The following is an 18,933-nucleotide window of genomic DNA, read 5'->3' on the forward strand; positions in this document are numbered from 1 at the left end:
ATGGCCCCTTTATTGAAACTTCCACAGTGTCAAACTTAAAGTAGAAATTCTTTCTAACATCTTAAATGAAAGGCCTTCTTACCAAGCAATGACTTCATTGGCTGATGATGACGGAGGGTCATAAAGACAACCGGTTGCCTTCAGGTTTCCTAAGCTTCCTTGTAAGTCGGCAATGAGAAGACGTGGTGTGTACGTCACGTTACCCTGCATGTATAAATGACACAACGAAATGTGGAAAACTGAGCATGTGAGCCATGGCAAAAAAAAAGCATAAAGTTTCCATAAATACACTAGAGGGAACTCTGGTGTTGGTGTCTATGGGAGCTGCAATGCATGGCGCTTCAGCCAGCATGGGAATGATTGGCGGTCCACGGATTTGTCTAAACTTCGTTGTTTCGGCTCCATTAAGCTCCACGTGGCCTGGAGCCGATTTGTCGCAAGACAAAGTTCAGCAGATGTTCAGCAGTTTTACTTCACCACCTTACCTTTTAGGCTCACAAATTCAAATCGCCTCATGAATTTCAAAATAATCCATTCTTTTATCCGAAATGAATGCCAAAACACAACAATAAATGAAGCCACAAATGCGTTCGATGCTGCAAGCACGAAGATTAGGCAAATCCGTGTACTGCCCATCATTCCCAAGGTGGCTGAACGATTGCAGCGCCAGAGTTCCCTCCAGTTAATATTGGGAAACTCTATGAAAAAAAGGAATTGCTGGGTAACTGGAGGCACTTGGAAATATCTTTAGCTCGATGGACATCAGACTGTGACAGCACCTGTGAAATCAATCAACATAGAAAAAAAAAACTTAGCTGCAGCTTCATTCACTGACCTCGTAAAATATTGTAAAAGGGAGAACTAATATGCTCTTAGGCAGGTGTCCTTTCCTCTGTGGAGTAACATTATCCAGTATTTGTACACATACAACAATGCTCATTCAGTCAGTACCTGTCAAAGAAGTGGCGATCATGCACTTGTACAAGCTGTTTTACACTTAGAGAAAACTCTGCGCACATTGCAATGTGCACCAATTTTTTCCCTAAGTGTGAAACAGCCTGTACAGGTACTTGTACATACATAAAACACTGCGAAGTGTCACACCATTCTGCCAAGCCATTCTTAAAAGTGTGATAATACAATGTAAAAACGGACGGACAAACAGAAGACTCTTTAAAACTTGATACCCATGTGTATACAATGAACTTTAAAATGAAAACAGCCCATACTGTTAGTTTTCACTGCTCTTATTATAAAAGCCAAGTATAATATTTATCGTATCAAGCTACAGGAATTGAGTTTTCAGTATACTTTCAATTGATAAACACGTGCAAGTCTTGACAAAACCGAAACGTTTTCGTAATGACACTACGCGTACATATACTGACAGTAAACAGGTCAGCACAGGCTGCTCACCTTGGGGTTTCTTCCCTCCCGGAAAAAGGTGTCGTGGGCAAACTCCAGAGGTATTTTCTTGTCATTTGGCTTGTACGAAAAGCAGGCTTCCTGTTAAAGAAAACAGTGGAGAAGGTGACAGAAAATTATGTTGTAGGTACACAAGTATAAGAATGTTTGATGTGGTCAGATCTTTGCCACTGTAATCATCATGCCCTGGAGTTTTTCAAGCTAAAAGCTAGTATGCTGTAGTACAAAAAAAAAAAAAAGAAACCCTTAGTGATTACATCTTTCAGGTCGACTAAAAGTGTCATTTTCTCCAGAGATAATTTTAGCAGTTAAAGAAACCACGTGTATGCCAGTATCCTGCCAGTTTAGATGTTCAGTATAAAATGTGTAGACGTCTAGTTATTAGTGAAGACGTAACAAAATCGTGAAACAGGTATTCGAATAGGGGGGTACAGCGAAAATAGCGTCGCATTCAGTGGAGGGGAAAGATTTACGGCCAGCGTGCCACACAGCTAATAATGCAATGAATCCGGAAATAAATAACACAGATGGGAACAAGGAAAATTTCAGTTGACAGCTACGCATACCGATTTCGTGAGAATCGCAACCAATGAGCGTAAATAACCCACACGATGTCTCCAGGACAACGTCGCGCAGATAACGAGCAACGTTTGCACCTTACTTGCAAATTCCAAATATGAGAGCCCACAAAGTTTGCGTAGTGTCCGAGTTGCAAAGTTATGACTTCTCTGCAAGGCATGTTGTTTCGCTAATCGCGCATGGCACGGCGACAGGGGAGGATATTATAGTTACGACATTGCCCTATACACGTTCGTTGATTGTATACACGCTACTGTGGAGTCGGTGCAGCTGACATCCCGCCTTGCTGAGGGTCGCCTCCCTGGATTTTGAATTCAGCAGCGCAGCACCAACGCGCGATGCAGCACAATCGCACCGCGAGCAAAGACGTGCATGCAAGTCTTTTATTGGATTGGCTTCAAATGACGCCAAATGCGCCGAGGCGGAGCCGACAGAACCAACAGAACGCCCATCCCAGCCGCAGACAGCTGAGCCAGCGCTACGAGCGCACTGCAGCCGCGGGAGCTAAGTTATGGTCCGGCCTAGAGTGCTTGAGCTTGCTTTCGAGCTGTAGAAATTAAACGGAACCTCCAATATGGAATTTAAGAATGCCATATTTAATGCTGCAAAGGATGGCAAGCTTAAGCGCCTCAAGGTACGTCATATTTTGCATCTGACAAAGCTGCGTCAGTTCATGTCGTCTTATGTTTTGTTAGGCTTAGTCGTTGCCTTCACACTCAACGCAATATTTTCTATCGAAAGAAACGTTAATGCGTGTGTAGTGCAGTGATACCTTTATTTCGGTCTTCAGCTATTGGTATAGTTGGGCCGAGTTCCCACTTGTTGCCTCGTTTTCTTCCCACTGGCAATAAACACTGCCCACTTTCCCAACTCAGCTGTGGGATCGAGGCGCTTTGTGTTGTCTTCCAGACGCTTTATCGTAGAGCTCCGTTGTATTATTACGTAAGCGTTTTGTTGTATTGAAGCCCAGTGGAGAGCAGAAGCAGATTCTTCGCAGTGTTGCGACATTAGGTATGTATTCTTGCTTGGAGCGAATCGGGAATCGTGTATCTGCTGATGACTCGCGTTGGAATTCTCGAGAAACAACGCAAGCGAACATCCTGTTTTTGGTGCCCGGACAGCTAGAGCTAACGCTTGTCACACGTGTGCTCGTGCCAGCATCTGTGAGCTTATTTTTGCCCTAATTATGGAAGCTGGCGCACAATATTGACGAGCTCATTGTGGGTCCCGTTTCACTCCAGGGAGCGAGAGGGAGGAAACGTTTGCGCAGTTCGCTGCCATTTCGCTGTGTTTTAAAAGCGCCGCTGCCAGCACGACTGTGCAGCACGGAGTGCAGATCTGTGCTATGTAAAGAGTCTGAACAAAGTTGAGCTGGTGATTGGATGTCGTTACGACGACACCCTTAAAACTGACACTTCGTTAGTAAACGTCATCAAAGTGACATTTTTCGCGTAGCCTTTAAAAAAGTTGCGTTTTATTGTATGATATACCACAACATTTTGCTTTCCCTTCACTATGTGCGTTCTCGTTTTTAGTTTTACTGATTTTGATAAGCGTTCGCTATGCAGGTGTTTTTGGACCATAGACCAAAGGAGGAAATCCAGAGGTTGGTTTCCGCAACAACTAATGGAGCGACACCGCTAGTGATGGCATCTCGCAATGGCCATCTCGATGTGGCCGACTACCTTCTTGACAGATGCCAAGCTGACATTGAACAGGTAACTTTTCTTGTATGTCATTGGCATTGTTGCACAAGAGTGTCTTACTTTCTGGAAGTTGCATTAATGATGTGTTGTATTGGCATTAAGTCTGTCAAACAACTTTACGAAAGTAGATAACACATTAAAATTGCTCCTAATGAAGTCGACTGGCTTGGCAGCTACTGCCCGTTGTGGACACGATAAGGTTACTGTTCATTATACATGGCTTGCACGTGATGTCACAGACAGGTTCTCTGCGCTTGTTCACAAACATGGCGGCCACCATGACTTTTTTATCTCTTTAGAGTGTTATTCCAGCGGAGAACCCGCGGCATAGTCGTTCTTTTGTGCTTCTCCCGGTTTCTTCTGTTCGCTAGCTGCGCCAAGGGGGAATACAAAGGATTGGAGGAGGCACCGGAACTAATCTGATGTCACTGTTTCTTGCTCCGCGCGTTTGAGCGAGAGTTCACCCTGCGTCTCAACCAGTTTGTTCACAAAGATGGCGGTCCCGGGTGACGTCAGTGCAAGCCTTGTATACCCATTGCAGTGAACATAGTGGTACAGTTATAATGACCCCTTTACCCATGAACTGAGCTGTACGGATGTATTAGAAACCATAACATCTCCGGTAAACGTCGGTTCACTGTAAATACAATCTAGATAGCATGTAAGCAAGCAGTTCTTGTCTGCTACTTTGCGTTATCCTTGGACATGGGAAATTATACTGCGAAGCTCGCAAACGACTTGCATGTCGTTTTGTTTCTGCGTCGTTAAACCTGCCTTGCTGAACTGAAATGCACGAGCGTCAAGATCTGTGGCCAATATAAAAAACAAAAAAATTTATCCACCCCTGTTCTATTTCTGTATGGAAGGGGGAACCTTGTGTGCCAAAAATGAAACTTCAGGAAATGGGAGCCATCTGGCTGCATAGTAAATAAAGTAATTTACGAAAAGCTGTTTATTGCGCGGAAGGGAGGGCATGTTCCATCATGATAATGTCATCAGGCATATCTGTTGCATCTTTCCGTGAGAATGTGGCAGCTTTCGGAAACATGAGAACAGGCTTGGCACAAACCGTTCAAAAAGCATGCCACAGAACGCCATTGTGTGCATGTTTGCATCAGTCGCAAGAAAATCAACAAAAATTATTGTTAACCTGTCTGCTTTCTAGCAGTCGCAGTATTTTCTGGCCCCTGCGTTGCCTTACACTGCAAGATGTGAATGCGTTGTAGCCAAGTGACATACGTACTGCACAAACTTGGTCTTTGTTTCTTTGAATATAAGTTTATTTTGTGGAAAGAAAACTTTTTTGTCAGATATGACGCATGAAACATTTATTTAAATGGGTAGAAGCTGTTTCTTGTTTTTGAGAATTTTATTCCGTAAAGTGTTGTGGTAGCTTTAAAATAGGTGCATAACAGTCGACTATATCTAGGTGTCATAGTTGCATAGGTCACAGGTGGGTCACTCATGCTGCTTTCCCTGAAAATTGATTGCAACGATCATAATCTGTTGGCATATGAATTGTAGTTGGTATAGATTATTTACATAGATTTTACGACAACTAATAACAACTATCAATATGTACACTTTTTTAAAGAATGCATCACTGGAGTTTACTATGAAAATTATTTTGAGATTTCACTGCATAATTGATTTTTTTCATATGATTAAACTGCGCCATACTAAAGTGTTCTGCTTCAAAGTTGGCCCCTCCATTTTGGCCCCTCCAATCAACGTTCTCAGAATTCTGAAATTTTCTTCTCTGAAAGGTCCCCTGGTTGCAGTTGTTCTTCGCCGTCGATTTTTATCCTGGTGCTGAAAATAATTTTAGCATCATGTTTTAGCGCCCTTGGAGACATATTTGAAGCATTTTCTTGTTAGAAATGAAGGAAAGATGAAGAAAAAAAATTAATAAAAAGGATCTCGTGCTCTTTTCACTGCATACACTCACAGCATATAAATGACAATGCCAACAGTGAGTAAATAGAAGCTTGGCAAACATTTGAGCTTGAAAGCAATCTCAGAAATGCCTTTATGTACATGTGTCTATACTTCCATACAGTACATGACTAGATTCATGTCCACGTTGGTATGAAGCTAAGTATTGGAGCATACGTATCAGTTTGCAGAAGCCTGAAATATACGACAACACAAAATAAAGCTTTTAAATTAATTAGGTTAGTGGATATGGTAGATTAATCTTTAAATTAAGAAAAATCCAATTACTGCGACTAATGGAGGCCTGACTATTCGGTAGTTTTGATTTGATACAAGGGGGCCTGGATTGCGTGCTTACATCAAAGATGGTCTTTTGAGGGAGCAATATTAACACAGTTGAAGAACTGACTTAACAGTCTTCAGTGCTTTGTCGTTTTGTGTTTGCATTCAGTTTAATTTACCTACTGACATTTCTTAGATGTCTTTTTGTTTTTGTGTGTGTGTGTGTGTGTGAGAGAGAGAGAGAGAGAGAGAGAACACGACACTTTCTCAGTTTTGGTAATCTGAAGTTGCGACTAAATGGGTGTCATACAGGCACCTTCAGTTGCGATCGAGCCCTGATTGCGGTGAAATTTCCCAACTGCAATTTGTTCCCTTTTGCATCTTGCCCAAATAATTCATTTGCGATTTAACTCTGCAGTCGCTGATTGAATAAGCCATTTGCTGTGTACTCTGCAGATGCTGCATAGTTTCATAAAATTTAGCACATTGAAATTGTAATGTGCAATGAATTTCATGCTTTTTTTTTGATGGTTCATAATTTTGAAATAGATGCTGTGTTATCAGAGTGTTTTGAAAGTGCACTTTGCAAAAATGTTTTGATCGTGAAGCCAATTGTTACGGCTGCAGGTGGGTTCGGTGAGCTTCGAAGGGGAGACCATCGAGGGTGCTCCACCACTGTGGTGTGCGGCGGCAGCAGGCCACCTCAGTGTAGTACAGAGGCTGGTGGAGCGGGGTGCTCGCGTGAATGCCACAACACGGACCAATTCCACGCCGCTACGAGCTGCATGCTTCGACGGCCACCTTGCCATAGTGCGGTATCTTGTGGAGCGTGGCGCTGACTTAGAAATTGCCAACCGCCATGGGCACACCTGTCTCATGATTGCCTGCTACAAGGGGCATCTGGATATTGCCAGTTACCTCGTTGCTCAAGGTGCTCACGTCAACCGCAAGAGCGCCAAAGGTATTTCTAGTGAAATTTAGAAGAGTGGCTTGAGAAACGGGCATGCGTTCCAATACGTTCAGTTATTAGAACACATGCCTCTTGGATAGCTTCATCTAATTGTAGAATATAGTGCAGTTCGCTCATGTAAGCAGATGTTTATGTGCACTCTAAAGAGCCAACATCAGATCATGGCCACATCCAGAGAGTTCTTATTAGTAAGGTATGTAAGCTGGTGAAGCATGTATTTAAAATTGTCCCTCAGTGGTAGCATAAAGTTGTTTTCTTATTGTGTTATTACAGCCCCATTTGTTTACTTTAGTAGCATGGTGCACCTATGTATATATTTGGTGTTAAAGTGGGTTGAACATGCTTGACTAAATATGCCCATTGTATTCTCCAGGAAACACTGCTCTGCACGACTGTGCTGAATCTGGGAGCCTGGACATTCTTCGGTTGTTGCTGGAACATGGAGCCAGGGCTGAACGAGATGCATACGGCCTCACACCACTTCTGGCAGCGGCAGTCACAGGCCACGCCCCTGTGGTGGAGTTCCTTTCTTCGCTGCCCGACTGCCCGCGGGAGCAGCGCGTTGAGGCTTTGGAGCTACTGGGGGCCACTTTTGTCGACAAGAAACGTGACTCGCCCCGTGCCCTGGCTCTGTGGCGCAGGTAAGCAGCACTCGTGGTCCACTTGGTGCAGCCTTACCGAAAAATTTTATTTCCCGCGCCTATTGATTTGATGTACGATGGTTTCGTGGTTCGCAGTAACTTATGAAGCGCATCACTTATGTCCTGCTATGAACAAGCCTAATTTAGTGAGTAAAAAAGAAAACCATCTTGGGAAAAGATGTTTGTTTCTCAGCATCTTTAAGAATGCTTGCATCAAATCAGAGCCTGCCATGTTAATGGTGTCATGTGGCAACTGAAAACTACCTTAAATGCTGCAATGACAAAGAGCGTTGCTTAGAGGTATTGCTCTAAGCAAACACTATGACCCGCAGTGCGTATTAAAAGTTTTTGATACCTGCGACTCTGCTAAACACAACAAGCAGCACTATATTATACATACCACACTATTGAATAAACTGGTGGTTCGAACTAAGCAAGAGGCAGAAAACAACAAAGTGCACTGCTGACTCATGATGTAGTATTTGCTGCGATTGTCTCATGTTTCGGTGCTGAATATGCACCCACACTTTATGGCTACATAGCTGATAATTGCCATAATGATGTTGTTTGGACTGTCTAAACTATATCCTGGCCGGCGCGGCCGTATTTTCGATGGAGGCAAAAATGCTTCAGGCCTGTGTACTTAGTTTTAGGTGCACATTAAAGAACCCCTGGTGGTTGAAATTTCCGGAGCCCTCCACTACAGCATCCCTCATCATATCATGGTTTTGGGACATAAAATGCTAACAGTTGTTATGTCTAAACTATCTAAGAAGCGAACTTGCACCCCCCTCCCCTCTTTCTCCAGCTTTTCTTTTTTTCTCGAAAAACATGTCTCCAGTTGTGGCAATAAGTAAAATACAAAACCAACAAACATTAACTTCACTGAAACATACTTAAGTTGTTTTTTTCTCCTCACCTCTCCTAACATCCTCTTAGCGGTCCCTATAATCAATAGCACATATGACATCCTGCATTTATGAAACGACTCCTCAACGATTGACAACAAACAACTTAGGTTGTGAGATTTGTCAACTGTGGTGCTGGTGTTTGAATTTCTTTTACTTTTGTTTTTTCACTTGTTCACCATTCTGAAAGAGTTGCATGCTATGACAAGGACCCTGGATGTGTTTGTATGCAGATTTTGGTATCAACACAGTACTTCCTTACACTGCTTGAACAGTACATGAGCAGTGCATGAAGCTAACAGTTATAGGTTAGCGGCAGACTCTAAACTAGTACAGTAATATTTTGCACGTGCGTGTTATGTGCAGGGCCCTGGAAGAACGCTGCCTTGAACCCCCTTTGCCCAAGCCCTACAGGAAAAGTACTGCAGCTTATGGCCATGCGATTGAAGCCAACTCTCCAATTGACCTGGACGATCTTCTCTGCGAGCCTGACCAAATGCGCATGCAGGTCAGGCGGCTTGAATCAAAGCTTTATGATTTGGGGTGCTCATGTAGTGATTTACAAATACAGTCGAACCCGTTTATAACGAACTCGAAAGTGTCATGAAAAGTGGTTGTTATATCTGTAGTTCATTGCATATGGACTCGCCCTTAAAAACGTGCACTTAGCAACCATGTCGTTTGTTTTTCTGCGCACTTTTATTAAAAAGTGCAAGCCTTTTCGCATCATGGAGCTACGCCCACTGCGTGGTCATGAGTGAATTACACTGCCTTTGCAATAAACTGCCACTGTTTCACTGAATTGCGGTTCCGTCACGTGGAGCCGATCATCTCTGGCTAGTTGCCTGTAGCGTGTCGCCTACTTGGCTCACGCTGCCGCGCCGCTTGCTGTATACCGTATGCTTGTGTTCCTTTTGCTTGCTTCACTCTGGACCCCATGCATGGGTGTGGCGAGTAGCCTGTTCAACGCAGCGAAGACGAGCATTTCGCAAGCTGTACGCACTCTACGTCTCAGTGATGCTTTGGTGGCCCCGCACGACGAAGCGCGGTGCGCTTGGGTTATCGCCTAATAAAACATGCAGTGTACGCTCGCTGTCAGTGCATCGATGTTTCTCGGTGCCTGTACCGCTCAACACCACCAAACTATGTACTTTTGTTTCCACAAAGCAACGTGCATTTTCAAATGGCCTAGCACAACGCGGCAGCGGCGAACTTTCGAACGGCAGCATGGTGTGCTTGTACCCTTGTACCGCCGTCAATCCGCAGTTTACGCCACACGCGCTGTCGAGCAGATAGCTGCAGATGTCTGTGATAAGGCTGTCGGCGATAGGTCGTAATGGCACAATAATCGCCAGCTGCCACCTCGACTCTGCTCTTTTCCGATGCCTGTCCTTGAGGGCATCGCTGTAATTGCGCAGAGTCATAATCTTTGATCGACCGGAACAGTCTCTGACGTTACCGAAAAGACAGAGGACCTTTTGTGGCACATTGTGGCTTCGACGAGTTGAGGGGCGCAGTGAACTTTTATGCGACAAAAAAGTTATCGCGGTTATCGCTTTTTGCATTTTCGGCTTCTTGCTTTCCAGAGCATTGTTTGGTTCATCGTAGGTGGTCGTGGCTGCATAGAACAGAGTCAGAAAAGGTTGCCGTACGAAAGCTGACCGCAAGGCTTCATCTTGTCTCCCATTTCTTCCCCCTCACTGCCATTCTGCCACTGAAAAAACACCAGGAAAATGAGCGACTTTGCTCGCAGTGTCCTAAATCTGTGCGAGTTGCCCTTCTATCTAGGATATCATCGTCGCAAGTAGCTTGGAGTGAGGCACGCACGAGCGTGCGCCTCGCCTCTCTCATGTTTCGAAACGCCTGTTTCAACTTTTTTTCTTTTTTTCGCTTCGTATGTACCACATTTTTACCGTGACCATGTTTGAAGTGCTCGTTGTAAAAGTAGTAGGCTTCGAAAAATGTTCGCATATATGGATGCTGCTATATGTGCATGCAGTTTCAATCTGTAGCATAGGAAAATTGGAAGTGCACAGAAATATGGTCGTTATAACCGATTGATCGTTATATGTAGGATCGTTATAAGTGGGTTCGACTGTACTAGCAGAGTGCAAAAGGAGTGAAATGGTGTGGCTCTCTAAATAACTTGAGTGCTCTCGTACTTGAATATATTTGACCTAAATATCGTGAATCAATTTGAATGGTAGCATTAGCGGTTCACTCCATCACAGATTTGCCATGCTAGGCTGAAGTGGAAGTAAACGTTTAGATAGTTTGACACGTGTGATTAGCAGTTGGTTTGTCATTACTAAAGTGAACTTTATAGCTGGCAGGCTGCGTCCGTACGTTGTTGCGGACGCTCAGCTAAATCTGTCTATTGTTTCCTGGGTTGTCTTAGTGACAGTGCTCCCAGTGTTAATGTGCTTTAATTGTACTTTCACTTGCTGGTACATGCAAGATTTACTTGCACAACTGAAAAAGTTAAAGAAATGGCAATCGTAATTGTGTCAAGCAGTAATTGTGATTGGATGATACGAAAGAAAAACATGAAAATAGGGGGGTTACATTACAGTGCGTAGCACAAGTAACAGCATTTGGTGTTTCAGTCTAGAAAAAAAGCTTGATCAATGTTATCCAGCAAGGCACGTAATTTTATATCGTAGTGCCATTTACTCTAGTATATCTACAGTGCTGCAGGCACAACATCATGTTCTTTCTTCTGCTATTTACCTTAATTTTTGAGAGAGATCCTAGAGTGAAGGAGATATTTTGCATATGTATACATGCATTTATTCACAAATAATACAAATAAAAATGAGAAAGAAGCTTTTATGAAGAACTGAAAAAGTATATGCACTGAATATAAATGTGTTTCACATGCTTAGCGAAAATGTGCATAGCAGGTTACTGTCGCCTTTGTACCAGTCAGAATCATAGTACCCCTCTTGCTTCTGAGAAATACTTCCTCGGTCTGATTTTGTGTTGGAACTGTTTGTTAAGTGATTCTTGTCTCACAGCTGACATCGACTGAATCTGATTTAGCATTTGGGCAGTAGTCTCATTGAAGGAATCACCGCTCGGCTCACTTTCAGCAGAAACACCAGCATGCATGCCCATAGTGTAGTCAGCACATATGTGAGCACACACCAGAAAACTCTGTGGTTGTGCACCTGTCAGAGAAACTAGAGTGAGAAACTTTTGGGAACCCTTCATCATCTTGCCACCGAGAGGTGGAGAGGTGGCAAGATGATGCAATTATCAAACAAGATAACAGGCACGGCAGCATTGTTTGTGGCGGCATCTTAGTGTATACGAGTGCCTGCCTGTGAACAGCTGTAATCACATCCCTGTGGGCAATAAACAAAGAGTATCAGGCGCTCACCCTTTGAGAGATTACATACCAGATAGGCATCAGTTCATGCGAGCAGGACAAATGGAAAGCGTCCATGAGTTGAAACCCTTGTATAATGTCATGTGCCTGAGTGCATGCGGATATTTTAGCGATAGATAAACTTCAGAATTTATGAAAACTGATGGTCAGGAAAAAAATTCTTGCAATGGTGGCCACACTTGCTGGCCAAAAAAGCCAAAAAATTGACACATTTTTCAAGCATACAAAAAGCACTGTAAATGTATGACATCGAAATTTTGTGATTTGTAACTTAATTGTTTGTGGCACCTTATATTAACCCACAAAGACTCAAGTCCTTGCATTAAACATTGCAACTCGTCATTTGTGGTCTTGTGCCTATAATAGTTAAAAGCAGCACAAAGATTCAAGTCCTTGCATTAAAGGGGTGGTGCCATCAAATTTCGAGGCTGTAACAAACCTGTTGTGGGTTTCCTCTGTATGCAAGGACATTCCACATGAAGGGTCGGACACAGCAAACGTTTAGAATATATTTTAATTCACTTCCAAAGTGTACCTTGAAGCGGTCTGTGCCTGAAGCATCATCGCGGAGGCATCGAGGGGAAGAAGAAGAAGATGCTTGTTTTGAGAACAGGGATAATAAATGGTGGAAGACATCCGTCTCTATCCAGCTCAATGTATGAGTAAATTGCCTTAAAGGAACGCTACATTTTGGCGCAGCCGTCAATCGAACATGTGGGTGACATTCTTCGTCGATCGAACGTCACCAAGTGGGATAACCTTCTCCAGCTACCAAGTGGAAGGTGAGCCAGTGAAGAACATTGGCCGAGATGCGACAACCGATACCCTCGTTCAGTCGGTGTTGCAAAGAGCTTCAATTAGCCGCAAAGAACTTCTACAGACGGGATCCGCCAGGCTGGCCCTGCAGCTGGACGAGCTCGAGGACTGGGTCTTGAAGCCTTCGCGCCGACACGCCGTTGAGAAGGAAGCATCGGCGGAGGTGAGCTTTTTTACGAACCTCATCGAGCAACAACAACGACAGATGACGCAGCAGACTGAATTTCTCGCAAACGTAATGAGATTGAATGACCACCGACGAAACATAGTGGAACCAGATGTTTTCGAGGAAAGCTCCGCAGGCCCCAACTACTGGCTTTCGTTTTACGAATATGCATGCGAAAAAAATGGCTGGGTCTCTGACGACCAGAAGATTGAGAATATGCGCCGCTATCTCGGTGGTATAGCTAAAAAGTGGTATGACACGCAACTTCTGCTTGAACCACCAGCATGCTGGGAAAACTGGAAAATGATATTTTTGTCAATTTTCCATCGCAACGCTGTGGAATGTTGGGACGCGGCTCTGTGCTTCACCTACCGGTGTGGTTCGTTGCTAGGATATGTTCTTGAGAAACGGCGCTTGTTGTATGAAGCGGAGCCTAAGCTCGCACCACCGGTAGCGGTAGCTTTAATTATGCAAGGGCTATGCGTCGATGTCCGCAGCCAAGTTCAAATAAGAGACCCGAGGACATTTGAAGATCTCCTACAGTGCCTGGAATTCGTGTTGCCAACAGCTGAATTGCCGCAAGAACTACCGCCCTGTAAAACAGAACAGGTTTCTAATTCAGCTGAATTGAACGCACCACAATGAACTGAACGCACATGAGCAGTCAGTTCATGTGTCTAGCTTGTCACCTTATCTAAAGGAAAGCTCATACCACCATAGCAAGGGTCATAGTGGCACACTGTCAGTACCTCAACCGTCGCCGCCGAGAGAACCAGAGACCTATGAAGAGCCCCAAATGACAGGCTTGTACGATACAGTCTACGTCGTGTCCACTTGCTTGCTCCACGTTCCTGTTAAAGTCAATGACGTGGAAATGAAAGCCCTCGTCGACAGTGGAGCATCCGTGTTGATAATAAACAAGAGGCTCGTGGACGTCAGCAGCCTGCATGCTGGAGGACTCTGCGCGTTCAGGGATATGATGGGGCTGTGAGTTCTCGTAATGAGTGGGCATCTGTAGTTCTCGAATTTCAAGGCCACAGACATTACAACCGATGCGTTGTGCTGGCAGATGTCACTTACGAGTTCCTACTATCTCGCCCTGACATCAAGAAGTTAAAGATGAACCTTTATTGGGACGACAAGGTCCTAATTGAAGACCACCTAGGAACAAAGGATGAGATAGAGACGACTCGACGCTTAAGACAAATTTACTGCGAGGAAGACATACAAACAAAGTACCCAGAGCTCTGCTGCATAGGAAACTACCCTCCAGCAATACGATTTCATGAGGTTCCTTTCGACCTCGCGGACAAAGCAATTGTTCGACGAAGTCCTTATAATATGTCCTGAGAAAAAAAGGTATGGCTGAAATCAGAGTTACAAGCGATGCTTGACGCTGGCATTATAAGACCTTCGTGTCGCCATTTGCATCGCCAATAAACTATTGCTCCGAAAGAAGACGGTAGTTTTCGCCTGTGCACAGATTACAGGCTCTCAACCAGCAAACTGAGTTGATACCATACCCAATGCCTAGGATTGATGATATCATGACGACACGGTGGTTGCCGTTGCTTTTCATGATTAGACCTTTGCAAAGGCTTCTGGCAGATTCCATTGAAGGAAGACACAAAGAAGTACACCGCGTTTATTACACCGTTTGACTTTATATGAATACAACCGGCTGCCGGTTCGGGTGGAAGAATTCCCCAGCCTGGTTTCAAAAGATCATGAACGAAATCCTGAAGCCGTATTTGGGCATGTTCTGCAATGTTTACATCGACGACATATTGTTTATTCGAAGACCAAAGAAGAGCATCGGGAACACCTGTCCTTAATTTTGCAAGCTCTGAGTGTTGCAAGTCTTAAAGTGAACTTTAAGAAAGTGCCTTCTTCCAAGAAAAGGTAGTGTTCCTCGGAAGAGTCTTCGATGGGTCTACGAAAAGCACAAAACAGGAATCTGTTGAGAGAATCTCAAAATTGGTAAAACCCTATGACATACATTCATTGCGTGTTTTTCTGGGTCTGGCCGGACACTTTCGGTCCTTCATTAAAGACTATGCTATTAAAACGAGATGTCTCACACGCTTGACCCAGAAAGGTATACCGTTCCAATGGGATGGCGACTGTGAAAGGGCTTACTCTGACCTTGTGAAGATAATATCGTCGGACCCTATCCTACGGATACCAGACTTCTCCTTACCGTTTGTGCTGAATACAGACGCATCACATTATGCGACTGGAGCAGTCCTCTACCAGAAGCTACCAAACTTGAAGAACCAAAAACATTATGTAGTAGGATATTACAGCTATACAATGAAGCTGGCTGAAGTGAACTACTCGACCACAGAAAAGGAAGCGCTGGCCGTACTGAAAGCTGTACAGTATTTTCGAACGTACCTAGAGGGTGCAAAATTTACCCTCTTTACAGACCACCAAGCATTGACTCACCTACTCGGTATGACACAACCAAAAGGCCGCATCGCTAGGTGGGTAAATTATCTGCAACAGTTTGACTTCGTCGTGTCACATCGTCCAGGTCCTCTACTCACTGATGCGGATGCACTGTCCAGGCTTCTGATACCAACCACACTTGACAATCCTCTACAAATTAATCACACAAAGCTCTGGGAAGGTACCGAAGAAATGAAATTCATTAATGGAAAATATCATGTGCCACCAACAATGATTACCAAGATTTTGCATCTTTACCACGACACCCCCGAATCAGGCGGACATGATGGTTTTTGGCGCACGTACGGCAAACTACTGAAAAGATTTAAGTGGCCAGGTATGAAAAATGACATCAGGACCTATATCCGTACATGCCACGAGTGCCAAACGAACAAAGTCAAATACAATCAGCTCACGGACGTTATGATAACAACAGATTACTCCAGTGTCCCATTCGACGTTGTTCACTTGGACTTCGCGGAGCTCAAAAAGAAAGGGGAAGGGGTCAGGAAGACGCAAGCTTTCCTGCTCGCTATCGATGGGTGCACGAGAATGGTTACGGCCAGGGCAGGAAAGGAAGACGCCAACAGCATCATGGCTCTACTGAAGGCAGAATGTTTTCGGAATACGAAGACATTAGTTTGCGACAATGGTCCGGCTTTCCGTAGCACAAAACTTTCAAAATGGGCGAACGACCACGGAGTGACAATCAAGTTTTGCGCACCATACCACCCAGCTGCTAATGGCCTCGCTGAGCGTGCAATACGAGACGTCAAGCAGTATATGAAGATGTATCCGAATTTTCCTGGTGGTTGGAAATGCTGCCTCGAAGCCGCTGTGAGACATCACAACCGTTCTTGCACTAGTGGTCTTGGATGCAGTCCTCTTTTTGCTGCTTCAGGGACTGCACCGGTGCTTCCAGCTGACCGCGAACTGGGCCTTCTTGAAAACCTGGTGCTTTTTGAGAAAAAGAAAACGGAGAAACAGCAAGAGGCGTACAAAAAGAAAATGAAGAAAAACTTCGACAGCAGACGGAGCAGTGACATACCAGACATACAACCTGGAGACTTCGTCCTGTTGCGGAAAGGAATAAGGAGTTCCAATGAGAAGTTCTGTGGGCCCTTTCAAGTCATCAAGACGGCTTCGCAACGGGGTATCTTGAAGACCATCTGGTACCTGGGAGTCTCTGGGCACACAGAATGCGCCTCCATCAGCAATATTTTTAAATATTACACCAGGAGGTGTGAACAATGAAGTCCGGGAGAGTGAAGCGGTCTGTGCCTGAAGCATCATCGCGGAGGCATCGAGGGGAAGAAGAAGAAGATGCTTGTTTTGAGAACAGGGATAATAAATGGCGGAAGACATCCGTCTCTATCCAGCTCAATGTATGAGTAAATTGCCTTAAAGGAACGCTACATACCTAAATGCCCATTCTCCCGATCGAAACCCATCGCTAGCGCGCCAACACTGACGTAGATCTGTAGGATGGGCAACGAAAGTTGTAGTGACGTCACACCATATCTGCTGTAGTAACGTGAGTGACCTCCGGACCTCCGCCACTTCGGCAACGTACGTACCGGCTGTAGTGAACTAGAATATATTCTAATTCACTATAGTACCGGCAAAGCATCGGTTGCTACATCACTTGCCGAGTTTCTATCGCTTCCTGGCTAAGTGCGTCACAGCCTTGTGTGGTCACGTGACCACGCCTCCTACACTTCTACGTCACTGCCCAACCTCGGCGTCCAGAAACCGAAACCGAAAGTTGTCCACAATGAAAGGCGATATTAAGTTATTTAGCGAGAATACATGAATCTTGGTGCATGCATCATGCTTCCTGGAGCTATAGGAAACGCTTACAGCAAAGAATGCGCAAGCCACAAATTTGCTGGCACCACCCCTTTAAGCATTGCAACTCGTCATTCGTAGTCGTGTGCCTATAAAGTCGCCGACCGTTTATTCGGACTTGGTCCGAATTATCGGGAGTCCGAAAAAAAGGATTCACCAGAAAAATACACTTTTATTGGCCCGGCGGCCAGAAAAAACTTGCCAGTGCGCGTCTGTACACATGTACGCTTCCGCACGACCAAGTCGGCCTGTATTTCAGCCAATGTTTGGCCACCCCTGTGGGTCGACAATAGCACTGCAACAGCCTACGCTAAATCCGCATTTGATGGCTGTGGTGTGGGAGGTGCATCATCACGGCAGTCGCTGTCCACATGCGCTGGTTTGAGTAGCTGACGGATGATCTCACCGCCCAACTCGGCGAAAACTCCCAAGCAACTTCCACCTGGTGAATAATCACCGCTTTTTTCGCCATCGTCAGGGCCTCGTAGTTGCCGCGTTTCTTTAGTTCCAACAGCGCACATAGAACGGGCGGCGTCGGAGCAACACCTCTCACGCCAAGCAAGAGGGGAGTGAGACTAAGCTCGGGACGCAGATCAGGCCTAGCCACAGAAACATCTGACAACGCAAATCCTCACACGCCAAAAGGAAACGACGTTGGGCTAGTTGATGTCGCAGCGCTTCTGTTGTACTCTCTTTGTCCGAATTAGGATCCGCGTCGTACTCGTACGCACTGTCATTCACCTCAAAACGGCGCACCGAGCAGATTCCAATCTTGGCTTGGCTTGGCCTGCTGTTTGGCCGTGGTAGCCGGTCAATGGATACTTGACTGGCTAAAGCCAAAAGGCAGCCGTTACATGTAGCCAATAAACATAGCCTTCGAGATCGGTAATTTCTGCGTGGATTTTTGACACTGGCGCAATCTCCAGTTATAGCCAATGCAACATTTCAGTGCTGGCAACCTAGCAAAAATATTGTAAACATTGCTGACAGCTTGTCAAGGCGTTCAACGTCGCACTCGATCAGCCAGCCGGAGTCCGAAAAATCGAACGGCGGGCTATGGGGCGTCCGAATTTTCGGTCGTGAGTTTACATTACTTCAATGGGACGAGTGGCGGTGCCGCGAAGGTGTCCGAATAAATGAGCATGTCCGAATTTTCAGCGTCCGAATAAACGGTCGGCGACTGTAGTAGTAAAAAGCAGGGTGTTAGCCTACTTGCGAGGCTGTCTCATACTGAGCATATGCTGCCACACCTATCACTCACTGAGTGTTTTTTTCTTTTTGATGTCTTCCTTCTGTGTCTGTGCACAAGAACCTGCAAAGAGCACATTTGCAGATTGATACTGTGTTTGGCTTTTACAGCAGGTGGGTCAACTAAATGTAAAATCTACTGAACCATCTCGTTTGCAGGCACTCCTGGTGAGAGAGCGTGTATTGGGTCCGGCGCACCCTGACACGGCGTACTACATTCGCTACCGCGGTGCTGTGTACGCGGATCTCGGTGACTTCAACCGCTGTGTGGCTCTATGGCTCTATGCACTGGACATGCAGCAGCGCTGCCTTGAACCGTTCAGCCCCATGACTCAAAGTAGCCTGCTGTCCTTTGCAGAGCTTTTCTGCTTCATGATGGCTGAGGCCAGGCCTGCAAGGTGAGAAACATGTACACAATGGGAGTCAAACCTCAGTATGATGAAGGCACACTTGTGGTTGGGTTGAAAACTTCATTTCACAAATTTTGGGTATCACAAATTTTGTCAAGTCGAGACTGCATATAGGCAGTTTTCGTGCCTCTTTTGATTCAGCCCACCGAAAAAATCA

At 45.0% G+C, this 18,933-nt stretch overlaps 2 protein-coding genes across 2 annotated transcripts in view; one reads left to right on the forward strand and one right to left on the reverse strand.

The window, feature by feature from the left end:
• The window catches only part of LOC119387075 (protein misato homolog 1), a 63,432-nt gene extending 61,070 nt beyond the window's left edge, over positions 1-2,362 (reverse strand). Inside the window, exons 1-3 of the mRNA XM_037654376.2 lie at positions 2,087-2,362; positions 1,417-1,506; positions 83-204 (exon numbers count right to left, since the gene is read on the reverse strand). Coding sequence (XP_037510304.1) covers positions 83-204; positions 1,417-1,506; positions 2,087-2,164 — 290 coding nt within the window. The 5' untranslated portion in view covers positions 2,165-2,362. The remainder of the gene's footprint in view (positions 1-82; positions 205-1,416; positions 1,507-2,086) is intronic.
• Positions 2,363-2,445: 83 nt separating this feature from the next.
• On the forward strand, positions 2,446-18,783 carry LOC119385812 (protein fem-1 homolog CG6966-like). The gene is made up of 6 exons (XM_037653191.2): positions 2,446-2,638; positions 3,573-3,722; positions 6,555-6,888; positions 7,271-7,538; positions 8,813-8,954; positions 18,526-18,783. The coding sequence occupies exons 1-6, from the start codon at positions 2,579-2,581 to the stop codon at positions 18,766-18,768; spliced, it is 1,197 nt and encodes a 398-aa protein (XP_037509119.1). The 5' UTR covers positions 2,446-2,578; the 3' UTR covers positions 18,769-18,783.
• The last annotated feature ends 150 nt before the right edge of the window (positions 18,784-18,933 follow it).

Source organism: Rhipicephalus sanguineus, chromosome 3 (genome assembly GCF_013339695.2).
Source record: "Rhipicephalus sanguineus isolate Rsan-2018 chromosome 3, BIME_Rsan_1.4, whole genome shotgun sequence".
NCBI classification, from domain to species: Eukaryota; Metazoa; Arthropoda; class Arachnida; order Ixodida; family Ixodidae; genus Rhipicephalus; species Rhipicephalus sanguineus.